We start from the raw sequence: 13,114 nt of genomic DNA on the forward strand, positions 1-13,114 counted from the left end.
GCAGAAATTAAGATCATTGCATAATTCCCTGCTTATGTATCCAGGAACTAAGAAACAATTTCGAAAAAAACTCCAGAAATGGCAAACCCCTCTATCGTGGTTGCGCTGGCACTGTAGGAGCTGCAACTCGCAGCTCCCTTCTTCCTCCTCTGAACTCACACAAAGGAGCAATTACTGGACACGGGAGGATTTTTATGTCGATCGGCTGTCTCTCACAGAACAACGTTTTCTCTCTTCTTGACCTCATAAATACTAAATTGTTGATTAAAGCGTGCCTTAAATAGGCAAACATACGCATGACTCTAAACCACTCACCCACTAACAGTGGCGGACCTACAGGGTATGCCGTATATGCCATGGCATACCCAGCGGCCTGGCCATGCAAGCACATACTCGTTTTAATCAAGTGAGCTAGCTAATGCACTGCGCTGATCAGAGCACGCAGCCTCCATGCATGTTTCAGGGACTTGGGTTGATTATCTTTGGTAGTCTCTCGCTCTCGCGTGCAAGTCTGCTATGGCCATGCACCATCCACGCAAACGTCACTAATTTGGTAATGGATTCGATTTTTTTTTATGAGAACTAATGGATTCGATTTGATTAGCTATTAGAACTAATCAAAGGAAAGTACCATACACTGGATACTCTACACTGCCTTAGTATATATGTGCTAGCGGATAATTCAGTCAACTGATAATTACTTTTCAGTAGTCAAGTATAGAATGAATTTTTAATATTCCGTTGTAACTTTTTGTAACATATTTTCTTATTTTATTGTTTATTTTAGTACAATCTGACTATATTTTACAGTGTCGCTAGAATAATTATCATGCAGTCAAATATTTTTGGAAATTTAGGGTCGCAGACAACCGCGAGAATTTAGGTCAATATTAGAACCACCTCGCCCATTGAGCCGCGGTCGTCGCCATAGAACCTGTCCCGGAAGTCACCGAAGAATCCTCGCCGGAGAACCCCGTCGTCGGAAGACCGGGTCGCCGAAGAATACCGCGTCGCCGGATCCCGGTCTCCGACTAGAAGAACCGTCGACCACAGTGGCGCCACTCACAGCAACAGTGGCCGCCGCCAGCGTTGTAACGTGTCGGCATATAGTAGCAGAGCTTGCAGCACGCTGCTTCCCGCTGGTCGCTTGCAACCCCAGTGCCCGCCTATGGTAGCTCTCGCGGAAGGCATTTGAAGCACTTGCGATGGTTCCTTGCAACTCCAGCTCCAGCCGATGGGGGCTTTGGCGGAAGGCCCTTGCAGCACCAGCGGTGTTGGATTGCAGCTTTGGCGCCCGCCCATGGAAGCACCAACGGAAGGGGCTTGCAACTCCGATAGTGGTGGATTGTGGCTCCGGCGGCGGGGGCTTGCAGCATCCGCCGACAGCATAATCGACAGACCAAGGGAGCATAAAGAGCCGCATGCGGGAGCAGCACCGGCCACCGACTTGAGCACCGCCGCCATGTCCACTGCAAAATCCGGCGGCGGCGTGGACATTCTGCAGCAACGCCCTGGCCTTTTGCAGCAACACCGACGGAGGGTGTAACACCCCGACCACCCCTGGCCGGGCCTGTTACCCCTGGCGGCTCTCTAGGATCTGTAGACTAGCCCCACAGACCAACACATGTCTTTCATGCGCACTTTCTCCTCACTCGTGCGCACCCGGGAACTACTTCCCGGTCGGTCACCCATCCTCAAATTACTCCGAGCCAAGCACACTTTACCTCGGAGTTCTTTGCTGATGAGCTTCCGGAAAAGAAGTTGCAACTTGTTGGTATGAGTATCCTATCAATCCTATTAAGCCCTGGGCCAGGATATCACAGAGGGTGAGGAGTAGCATGAGATACCCGTGGGAGCAGCGCCAGCCTTCATGGCACCCATGGTGATTCTTGCCGGAGAGAGAACTGAGAGAGAGGGGGAGGGGGGAGATGATTTAGTGGAGATGAGGAGCGGTGGAGAGAGGACAACGAGCGAAAGGATAAGGTAGCGAGCAGATATGTTTCTCACGTCTTTGACTTTGGCAGCTGTGAACATGGGCGGACCCATGGTAGCACGTGTCATGACGTGACCCGTACGATGAAGGTCATCCAACGGCGCGGCGTCCAAAGTCTGCCATCGTGCGTGCCCTCCAACGAATAGAAGCGTTTTCCAAAGAAAAAAAGCAAGCCGGCCATGCAGAAACTCAATTCGGCAAATGGGAGCATATGCTCCTACGACCGGATAAACATTTTGAAATATCAAAAAAAATCGAACAAAATTTTCAGCGCTTACGTATCGACATTATACGTACGTACATCAAGTTTTGCAAAACCAACATTTTGATGACTTGTGTGAAAAAGGAAAAAAAAAGTCACGTACACTGCTTTTTGTTGCACCAAAATTTGTCTTTTCTACATACGACAATAAAAATGTTGGTTTTTCGTGGAACCACTTTATGAACGTGTAGAACTTCGAGCTGTACCTATTAAATTTTATGTCTAAACTTTTCAATATTTTAGAAATGTATTTAAAATAAAATTTAAAAATCGGGAGCATATGCTCTGAGGTGCTAAAACACCACTCGCGCCAGCCATGCATGCGGGAGAATAGCAAAACCAAACACGCACATCGCGCCGCACAGAAGCAGCGCTAATCACATCGCGACAAAAGAACTGCTGTCGCGGAGCGCGAGCGCGCGTGGAAAGTGACGCGGTCAACCGCGGAAAAGGAAATCTGGTTTTAAAGATCGAAAAGTTTGGCTTCACTTGCAGCGGGTGAAATTCGAACCAGAATTCGTTGGTTGCTGCGTTTTTCAGCGGTCATTTTTTTAACATGGTTTTTTAGGGTTCGTTAATTGGTGCTGTGAATGCGGGCTAGGTGAGTCGCAAGAAAAAATACATGCGCTTGCGGGCCGGCTCCAGCCCGTTGCAAGCAATACATAGGAGGTCCTCCCTTCCCTTGACTCTGACATTCATTAAAAGATACTAGGAAGTTTGTGGCGCGGCGCACGCCGCGCCCATGCTGTCTAATATGTGGTTTAGATTTCAAATTATCTTTAATTTTTGTTTGTTAAGAAATATATAAAACTTATGGCGAGTAATACTACATCTACGGGCAATAATTTACGGGATTAGACTTACGGGCTCACGTGAAAAGCAGGTTCATGGGCCTGAAATCACGGAAGAAAAAACAAAGGAACCAACCGGCTGTTACCACGTCATTCCCGTAAGCACTTTCCGTAAGCACATCCCGTTAGACTGTAACGTGAACTGAAATAAGGAAGTCAGCGGAGGGGAGCCAGTGAATCAGTGAGTGCCTTTGGTGTTGCTTAAGAGGAAAAAAAAAAAAGTGGATCGAGTTGCTATCACCTAGCTCTATCTTCTTCCCCAGAGGATGGTTCAGTCGTGCTATGCCTCTGCTGAATCCTTGCAATAGGATCCACCTGAGTGGCGGGCGGAGTTGCGGTGGGATCGGTGGAAGAAGGCGGGGATCTGAGACGGCACCCTCCTCGAAGCTATCTGCGTTCCTCTTCGCTTCGTCGGCGAGTGAGCCGCCGAGCACGAACTCACTTCCGCCCGCGGCGGCCCGGGAGCCGAGGCAGCTGAGCACATAGGGCGAGCAGAGGGAGGTGACGATGCCTCTCTCGTGACGAAGCTGTGCCTGGGCGGAGGTGGGGCCCGTCGGCTGTGCCTGGGTGGAGGCGGCGCCCGTCGACTTTGCTGCGACCAGCGATTGGTCGTCATTGCCACCGTCCGCCGTGACGGGGTAGATGGTCTGGTATGATTCTGCCGTCTCCGTGCTCGTGTATGTGGGGAAATTTTGCTTTAAATTTGGTTGCAAAACTGTCTTTCGTAACTGAATTGCTTGTGTGCATGTTTTGGAAGCTAAAATGCATAGCATATACAGCAGCATCATCTGGAGGAGACACCGTAAGAAGAAATCTGAGTATTTAGATCGAAAGAGTAGAGAACTATGTGTTTCTTATAAGCTAAAAGGAACAATGTAATAGCTGAAAACAGTAAAGGTTGTGCAACAGGAGTATACGGTTATCATCTGTAATCAGAAAAAAAAAATTTAAAAACAATTTAAATTTAAATAGTTTTGTTCGTAGTGTAGTGAGGGAGAATCTACGTAAGAGTTTCTTGTATGTGGGCTTATCATCTGTAATCAGAAAAATAAATTTTAAAGAACAATTTAAATAGTTTTTTCGTAGTGTACTGAGGGAGGATCTATGTAAGATTTAAATCTGTACAAACAAAACCAATGGGGATAAAGTATAAGTTGCACAGATGTATTTGTTTTTGGAACAGTTGATTTGGCAAGACATTATACCCTCTTGTGTAACAATGTAAGAGACAACAGAGCTACTTTAGTCTCTTCTCTGGTGATGTGAGAGACGGCAGATAAGCCTCTTTGATATTTGAATCTAGGGGCGTTGTTGGCTGTTGCATTAGGTTGTAGTGACGTACAGGAGCTTTCTTACAGTCTGACGACCAGGAGAAAAGACGCAGAATAGTTCATAACAGGTTCTGTGTGACCTTGAGGCACATTCAGGAGGTTAATAATGAAGGAGTTGGCAGGCTTAGCAACAACTGATGGAGTCGCCGCGGTATATGTAAGCCAACGGAAGAAAGTACCAGACTAACAGTAATAAAGGATAGATTGGTAGCATAGTTAGAACGGTGGTGCTTTATTAAGTCTTAGGGTACATATAGTAGTGGATAATTAAAGGTATGCATATTGGATAACTGTACATAGATAATCGTACTTGAGATTTGAAGAGCAAACACTCACACATTGAGTTTTGGGTATGCAATCTTAGGAGATTGCAAGGCTATTCACCTAGGATACTATTAGTTAAGAAGATAGACCTAATAGCATAAGCTGGCAGGTTGATGAGAAGCTTTATTTGCAGCTGGGTGGTTGGTTTACTTGCTTGATTTCCTTGACGATGCGCTTGTCCTAGCCTTGTCCTGCGATGACAGCCTATAATCAAAATAACATGTAGAATCAGTGGATGGTTACGATGAGATATGAGGTACATAATCATCAGCTGGGCTAGACAATAACCTGGCAAGGCTAATGCTACTTCTTCCCTTTGAATAATGCCTTGGCAGGGAGTGTGCATATATGGAACATGGGGGCATGTGAACCCACTTTTTGAAAAGTTCCGTTTGTGATGTCAAAACATGTTTTAAAAATCGAAACACAAAATGATTTCCCAGATGATCTCAAATATGTGCCCTGAACATGAGTTTCGTGACGAAAAAACTTTTTATTTTGTCTCGGCAAAAATGTGAAATTTTGCAGGGCTTTATAGTAGTGTATATGTGACGTATTTTGTCTTTTTTAGATTCTGAAATAAAAAAGTGGTTTCTCCGCGAAAACTTTCTACGCACACATGAAACATGCGTACGTACCCGGATATTTTTATTTCAGAATTTTTTAACATTTGGAAAATGCATTTTCAACTAGGGTTCACATGCACCCATGTTCAAACCGGACTTTTCACTTGGCAGGTCCTTATTTCTTGTCGTTGGTGTTCTTTCACTTCTTATGTTTGATTGCCTTACCCATGTCCTGGTAGAAAAAGAAATTAGAACACATCGGAGCAGTTATTTATAGAGAACCGTGTAGGCTACTTTTTACCTCTGCTTCGTCATCATCGGCTGGTCCAGTTATATCCTTCGGAGCCGTTGTCTGTGAGCTGGAGCCTTCTGGGAGGTGGCCCTGTGTGCCTTCGAGGTCATCGGCTGGAGCGATCGTCTTATCAGCTATTGCAAGGCTAGTGTCGGTAGAAGATCTGAGGCACTGTGTTAGTGATTAGCTGGGCCTTCGAGACGGTAAGAAACACTATCCGAGGATCAGCATCGTAGGTCTCCTGGTCTACCTCGGCGATGATAGTGCACTTCTTGCCAACTATGGCACTAATAGCAGCGGGGACATAATTAGGATGGCATTTAGTGAGTGGAGCAAGATCTGCCTCTTTTCCTGCGAGAGCCTCGCTGCTCTCGCCGAGGAACGTCAAGTGGCCAGTGACGGGCACATTGTCAGCGTTTGGTTCCACATGTGTTACGCTAACCTTCAGCTTGTACCTGCGTAGATTAACTGTTGTTAGCAGGCGCATACATAGGAAACAAAATGAGCATGTGTAGACAGCATGGTGTACAATGTATGCCTTGCTTGCTTCTAATAGAAACCTGATAGGAGCATCAAAGGACTTTGCAACGATGTATATAGGGGGAAGTTCACAGTCTCAGGCATGTTCTCCTTACTTTTGTGTTCCGTGAAATCCGAATCCTATAACAGTGCTCTCCTGCTCTATAGTTCTTCCGGGGGGCAACGATCATAAACGACTACAGCTTGTAAAGTATGCCTTCCTTTAGTCCGTCTTTAAATTGGTCTATCCGGTCTGAGAGTAGAGAAACTTCTATCCCTGCAGCATCAGTACAATGTAAATGTACATTTGATGGGACATGTTGTCTGTGACTAAGACTTACTGGCTTATGTGTAACATTGTAAGAATATCAATAGAACGCGAATGTGAAGCTGATTGCATGCATTTTGAGTGCAGGCGACTATGACTGAATGGACAGCACAAGTGTCCGCGCAGGCAGTGATGATATATATCGAAAAGTAAAGGTACCAAAGGGTAATGCTGAGGAGAATAGAGCAAGTACGAAAAGATAGCTAAATAGGCTTGCATGATGTTAGACAACAAAACTGTTGATGGATTAATTACTCAGAGTATGTAAAAATTGATAAATAATTGGATCTTAAGGGTAGACTAATTGCATATGTTTCATGTGCAGGAAACGGTAAAGGGATCGGTAATGCATGCTGGTGTGAAGAAAGTACCATATGATCAACGAACATGAAGCCTATCTCATAGCACTCATGCTGTTTGTTCATATTGTCCCACATCCGTGTGATGCGCAGAACAGCACGCCTCGGAGATCCTCGAGGTTTGATATCTCTGACCGAGGTTACCTGCATTGCTACTACTGCAAATATCCTGCAACATAGGATGATTAGTAAACATCGACACCCGTGATAAACATATAGAAATCTGGAAAATCAGTAGCCATGATAAATGTACAGTAAAGTGCAGGGTATTGGACAGATCTAAGTAGGCAAATAAGTGTAAACAATCAGGAATATAATAAACAGCATCCTATATTCTTATTCTTTTGGTGGATGCTGGTTTTCTTCCATCCATACTGATTTAAATTTTTCAGTAACACAACCATGTGAACACAACATCCTAATTAATAAAACTGGCATCGATTTGATAGTTGAGTAGCTTGATAGATGAACACCCCTATTCCACATCATCTGTACTACTATCCCTAATTTAGCATCCCAGTGTCATGTGTAAGGTGCAATCCTACACCTTTAATCTATTTTGCCTTACGAACAAAAAGATATGAAAAAATGCTACGCTACCTACCAACATTAACATCCCATCTCTTTGATTTGCTCCACCCATCGCTAAGTTAAAAATTCTGAAACTTGGCATCGATTTGATAGTTGAGTAGCTTGATAGATGAACACCCCTATTCCACATCATCTGTACTACTATCCCTAATTTAGCATCCCAGTGTCATGTGTAAGGTGCAATCCTACACCTTTAATCTATTTTGCCTTACAAACAAAAAGATATGAAAAAATGCTACGCTACCTACCAACATTAACATCCCATCTCTTTGATTTGCTCCACCCATCGCTAAGTTAAAAATTCTGAAACTGCAGAGACAGGAGAAACTACAGGTAAGACAGAAGAAGGAATTACCAACGACAGCTGCATCAGGAACCTCTTCAACAGGGTGCTTGCCTAACCCTATCTCCCGCCTCCAAGCCTCTACCTGGAAGAAGCAACAACGGACAAAGTTGAGGAGGCAATGGAACGATTAACGACAGGTCCACCCTGGCCAAGAGCATGAAGAATCAGCAGTCTGACCACGCACAGGCGAAGAAGGGTGGATAGAGCCAGCAATCAGCAGAGGAACACACAGAGCTGGCAAAGAAGGACCACAGCCAACAGCGGCAGCGGGAGCAACACCTTGCAGATGAAGCTGCCAGCGTAGAGGTGGATGAACCGAAGCGAAAAGTGACCGCCCACACGAACAACCAGATCCCCGGTGTACACCCGCACCAGGCCGCGTAACAGCCAGAGAATTAGCAGCAAACAAGACGAAAACCCGAGACGGCAGATGATCGGAGGCAGCAGCAACAACCGAATCAACAACTGGGGCGCCAACAACACCAGCGGCGGCAGAGAAGCCCGAGATGGCAGATGATCGGAGGCAGCAGCAACAACCGAATCAACAACTGGGGCGCCAACAACACCAGCGGCGGAGAAGCCTAGGGCACGCCCGCGGGAACACGATGAGCAATGACCCATCGACCCAAAAGACAGCTCATCCAGGCCACGCCGGCTACACGGCGACGAAGACGGATGCAAGGGCATGGATGACGGAAGCGACGGCGCAGGCAATGGCAAGAACGGCATCTGAGCATGGATAGAAGTTAAGTCCTCCAGCCCATGGCGCCGTGGCAGAAGCAAATGCAGAGGCGGCGGCCTCGCCCCGCCATCCCTGCTCATATTGAAACCTGCAACAAAGAAGATGAACTCAGCCAGGACAAAGAACTCAAAATATGAGGACAAAGAACGCAAAATATGAGGCAGAAGCAGAGGGAAACAAACGATTAGAACCTGGCAAAACACAGAGGCAAGGAAATCCGAATGAGAAAGAAGAAGAACATGATGAAGGAAGAAACGCCGGATTCGCCGACGCAAACCTGTAAGCTAGGTATGGACTCGGAAGTTTAGGGGAAAAAAGCGGTTGAAAGAAGGATGGAGAAAGAAGATGGACACGTAAAAAAGGTACGTGTCAATGAGAGGATGCCCATGAAAATCCAAAGACATGCACGATCGGTGAAGACCGGAAACACCGGAAATTAGAGGTAAAAAGAAGGAAAGAAAGGAAGGAAACCGGCCCACAATTTATGGATCCACCGGCTGGCTCCCGGTAACCGCGAGTTGTACATACGGAAAAAAAGGAGGAAAAGAAACAAATCTGGCGCATTTACAGGAACCGCTCGCGTGGCTACAGTAAAAAGAGAGTACGTGTTTAAATTTGATTGGAGTAAAACGTGGAGGGAACAGTACCCAAATTGATATCCTTCCAGTAAAAGGGTTCAACTTTGATATAGGTTATAATATAATGGGTTAGAGAGAGAAGCAAATTTTCTCGACGTATGTACGAAAATTTAGGTACTGAACCTGCCAAACTACCAAACTGACAACCTGGAAATCGCTCAAAACGTCCACATTCCATAAGCTAAAATTAAACGTACTTAATTACACGTACTCCAAGTAGTTGCGATCCATGGAGCCATAATTCTTTAAACTGTACGTACACGCACTAATCACCACTCTTGAAACCCGCATCACGATCAACCCTCACTACCGCTTAGGCCCTATAAATACATTCCGGTTTACACACTACCTCTACAAGACAGCAACAACACATCTCAATGGAAGTAGAAGAAGAAAAACCACCCAGCGTTCCAGCAGCGACAATGGCCACCACCAAAGCCACGGGGTCCTCCGTGGTCCTCCTCCTCCTCGTCATGATCCTTCAGGCCGCGACTTCCGTGCAAGCGAATTGCTATGTATCACCTGCACCAGTACCGGTAGCATCGGCCCAGGCTCCCCTGACACCAGTAGCATCGTCTCCTACACCGGGGGCATCGCCTTCGACATCGGGAGCATCGCCTTCGGTAGCATCGCCTCCAACACCGGGAGCATCGCCTCCGGTAGCATCACCCCCGGCACCTGGAGTATCGCCTCCGACACCGGGAGTATCGCCTCCGGTAGCATCACCGCCGGCACCGGGAGCATCGCCTCCGACACCGGGAGCATCACCTCCGGTAGCATCGCCTCCGACACCGGGAGCATCGCCTCCTGTAGCATCGCCTCCGACACCAGGAGCTTCACCTCCGACACCGGGAGCATCACCTCCGGTAGCATCGCCTCCGACACCGGGAGCATCGCCTCCGGTAGCATCACCCCCGACACCGGGAGCATCGCCTCCGACACCGGGAGCATCACCTCCGGTAGCATCGCCCCCGACACTGGGAGCATCGCCTCCGGTAGCATCGCCGCCAACACAGGTAGCATCGCCTCCGACACCAGGAGCATCGCCTCCGGTAGCATCGCCCCCAACACCGGGAGCATCGCCTCCGACACCAGGAGCTTCACCTCCGACGCCGGGAGCATCGCCTCCGGTAGCATCGCCCCCAACACCGGGAGCATCGCCTCCGACACCAGGAGCATCACCTCCGACGCCGGGAGCATCGCCCCCAACACCGGGAGCTTCACCTCCGACACCGGGAGCATCGCCCCCAACACCGGGAGCTTCACCTCCGACACCGGGAGCATCGCCCCCAACACCGGGAGCTTCACCTCCGACACCGGGAGCATCGCCTCCTGTAGCATCGCCCCCAACACCGGGAGCTTCACCTCCGGTAGGATCGCCTCCAACACCGGGAGCATCGTCACCGACACAGGTAGCATCGCCTCCGACACCGGGAGCATCGCCTCCGGTAGCATCACCCCCGACACCGGGAGCATCGCCTCCGACACCGGGAGCATCACCTCCGGTAGCATCGCCCCCGGCACCGGTAGCATCGCCTCCGGTAGCATCGCCCCCAACACAGGTAGCATCGCCTCCGACACCAGGAGCATCGCCTCCGGTAGCATCGCCCCCAACACCGGGAGCATCGCCTCCGACACCAGGAGCTTCACCTCCGACACCGGGAGCATCGCCTCCTGGAGCATCGCCCCCAACACCGGGAGCTTCACCTCCAGTAGCATCGCCTCTGACACCGCGAGCATCACCCCCGACACCGGGAGCATCGCCTCCGACACCGGGAGCATCGCCTCCTGTAGCATCGCCCCCAACACCGGGAGCTTCACCTCCGGTAGCATCGCCTCCGACACCGGGAGCATCGCCTCCGGTAGCATCGCCCCCAACACCGGGAGCATCGCCTCCGACACCAGGAGCTTCACCTCCGACACCGGGAGCATCGCCTCCTTTAGCATCGCCCCCAACACCGGGAGCTTCACCTCCGGTAGCATCGCCTCCGACACCGGGAGCATCGCCCCCGACACAGGCAGCATTTCCTCCGACACCGGGAACATCGCCCCCGACACCGGGAGCATCGCCTCCGACACCGGGAGCATCACCTCCGGTAGCATCGCCCCCGACACTGGGAGCATCGCCCCCAACACAGGTAGCATCTCCTCCGACACCAGGAGCATCGCCTCCGATAGCATCGCCCCCAACACCGGGAGCATCGCCTCCGACACCAGGAGCTTCACCTCCAACACCGGGAGCATCGCCTCCTGTAGCATCGCCCCCAACACCAGGAGCATCGCCTCCGGTAGCATCGCCCCCAACACCGGGAGTATCGCCTCCGACACCAGGAGCTTCACCTCCGACACCGGGAGCATCTCCTCCTGTAGCATCGCCCCCAACACCGGGAGCTTCACCTCCGGTAGCATCGCCTCCGACACGGGGAGCATCGCCCCCAACACAGGTAGCATCGCCTCCGACCCCAGGAGCATCGCCTACGGTAGCATCGCCCCCAACACCGGGAGCATCGCCTCCGACACCAGGAGCTTCACCTCCGACACCGGGAGCATCGCCTCCGACACCGGCAGCATCGCCTCCGGTAGCATCGCCCCCAACACCGGGAGCTTCACCTCCGACACCGGGAGCATCGCCTCCGACACCGGGAGCATCGCCTCCGGTAGCATCACCCCCGACACCGGGAGCATTGCCTCCGACACCAGGAGCATCACCTCCGGTAGCATCGCCCCCGGCACTGGGAGCATCGCCTCCGGTAGCATCGCCCCCAACACAGGTAGCATCGCCTCCGACACCAGGAGCATCGCCTCCGGTAGCATCGCCCCCAACAACGGGAGCATCGCCTCCGACACCAGGAGCTTCACCTCCGACACCGGGAGCATCGCCTCCTGTAGCATCGCCCCCAACACCGGGAGCTTCCCCTCCGGTAGCATCGCCTCCGACACCGGGAGCATCGCCTCCGGTAGCATCACCCCCGACACCGGGAGCATCGCCTCTGACACCAGGAGCATCGCCTCCTGTAGCATCGCCCCCAACACCGGGAGCTTCACCTCCGACACCGGGAGCATCGCCACCGACACAGGTAGCATCGCCTCCGACACCGGGAGCATCGCCACCGACACAGGTAGCATCGCCTCCGACACCGGGAGCATCGCCTCCGGTAGATTCACCTCCGACACCGGGAGCATCGCCTCCTGTAGCATCGCCCCCAACACCGGGAGCTTCACCTCCGGTAGCATCGCCTCCGACACCGGGAGCATCGCCACCGACACAGGTAGCATCGCCTCCGGCACCGGGAGCATCGCCTCCGATACCGGGAGCATCGCCCCCAACACCGGGAGCATCGCCTCCGGTAGCATCGCCTCCGAAACCGGGAGCGTCGCCTTCGGTAGGATCGCCCCCGGTACCGGTAGCATCGCCTCCGACACCGGGAGCATCGCCTCCGTTAGCATCGCCCCCGACACAGGTAGCATCGCCACCAACACCGGGAGCATCGCCACCGGTAGCATTGCCTCCGATACCGGGAGCATCGCCTCCGGTAGCATCGCCCCCAACACCGGTAGCATCGCCTCCTGTAGCATCGCCCCCAGTAGCGGGAGCATCGCCTCCGGTAGCATCGCCCCCGGCACCCGTAGGATCGCCTCCGACACCAGGAGGTTCGCCTCCGACACCGGGAGCTTCGCCTCCGACACCGGAAGCATCGCCTCCGGCAGCATCGCCACCTCCACCTGTAAGGTCACCACCTCCACCGGTAGCATCTCCCCCGCCACCTTCAGTATCGCCACCTCCACCGGTAGCATCTCCACCGCCACCGGTAGCATCGCCACCACCACCATCTGCCTCGCCACCTCCACCGGCCGCATCGCCCCCACCACCGGCAGCTTCACCACCTCCATCGGCATCATCGCCACCTCCACCTGTAACATCGCCACCTCCACCGGCAGCATCTCCCCCGCCACCGAGAGCATCGCCACCTC

The 13,114-nt window shown here is 51.5% G+C and overlaps 1 protein-coding gene across 1 annotated transcript; it reads left to right on the forward strand.

Annotated features, from left to right (window-relative positions):
- The first annotated feature begins 8,637 nt into the window (after nucleotides 1-8,637).
- LOC124648381 (basic proline-rich protein-like) lies at nucleotides 8,638-12,871 on the forward strand. The gene is made up of 4 exons (XM_047188160.1): nucleotides 8,638-8,783; nucleotides 9,674-10,554; nucleotides 10,673-12,747; nucleotides 12,851-12,871. The coding sequence occupies exons 1-4, from the start codon at nucleotides 8,638-8,640 to the stop codon at nucleotides 12,869-12,871; spliced, it is 3,123 nt and encodes a 1,040-aa protein (XP_047044116.1).
- The last annotated feature ends 243 nt before the right edge of the window (nucleotides 12,872-13,114 follow it).

This window comes from Lolium rigidum, chromosome 4, assembly GCF_022539505.1.
Source record: "Lolium rigidum isolate FL_2022 chromosome 4, APGP_CSIRO_Lrig_0.1, whole genome shotgun sequence".
Taxonomy (NCBI): Eukaryota; Viridiplantae; Streptophyta; class Magnoliopsida; order Poales; family Poaceae; genus Lolium; species Lolium rigidum.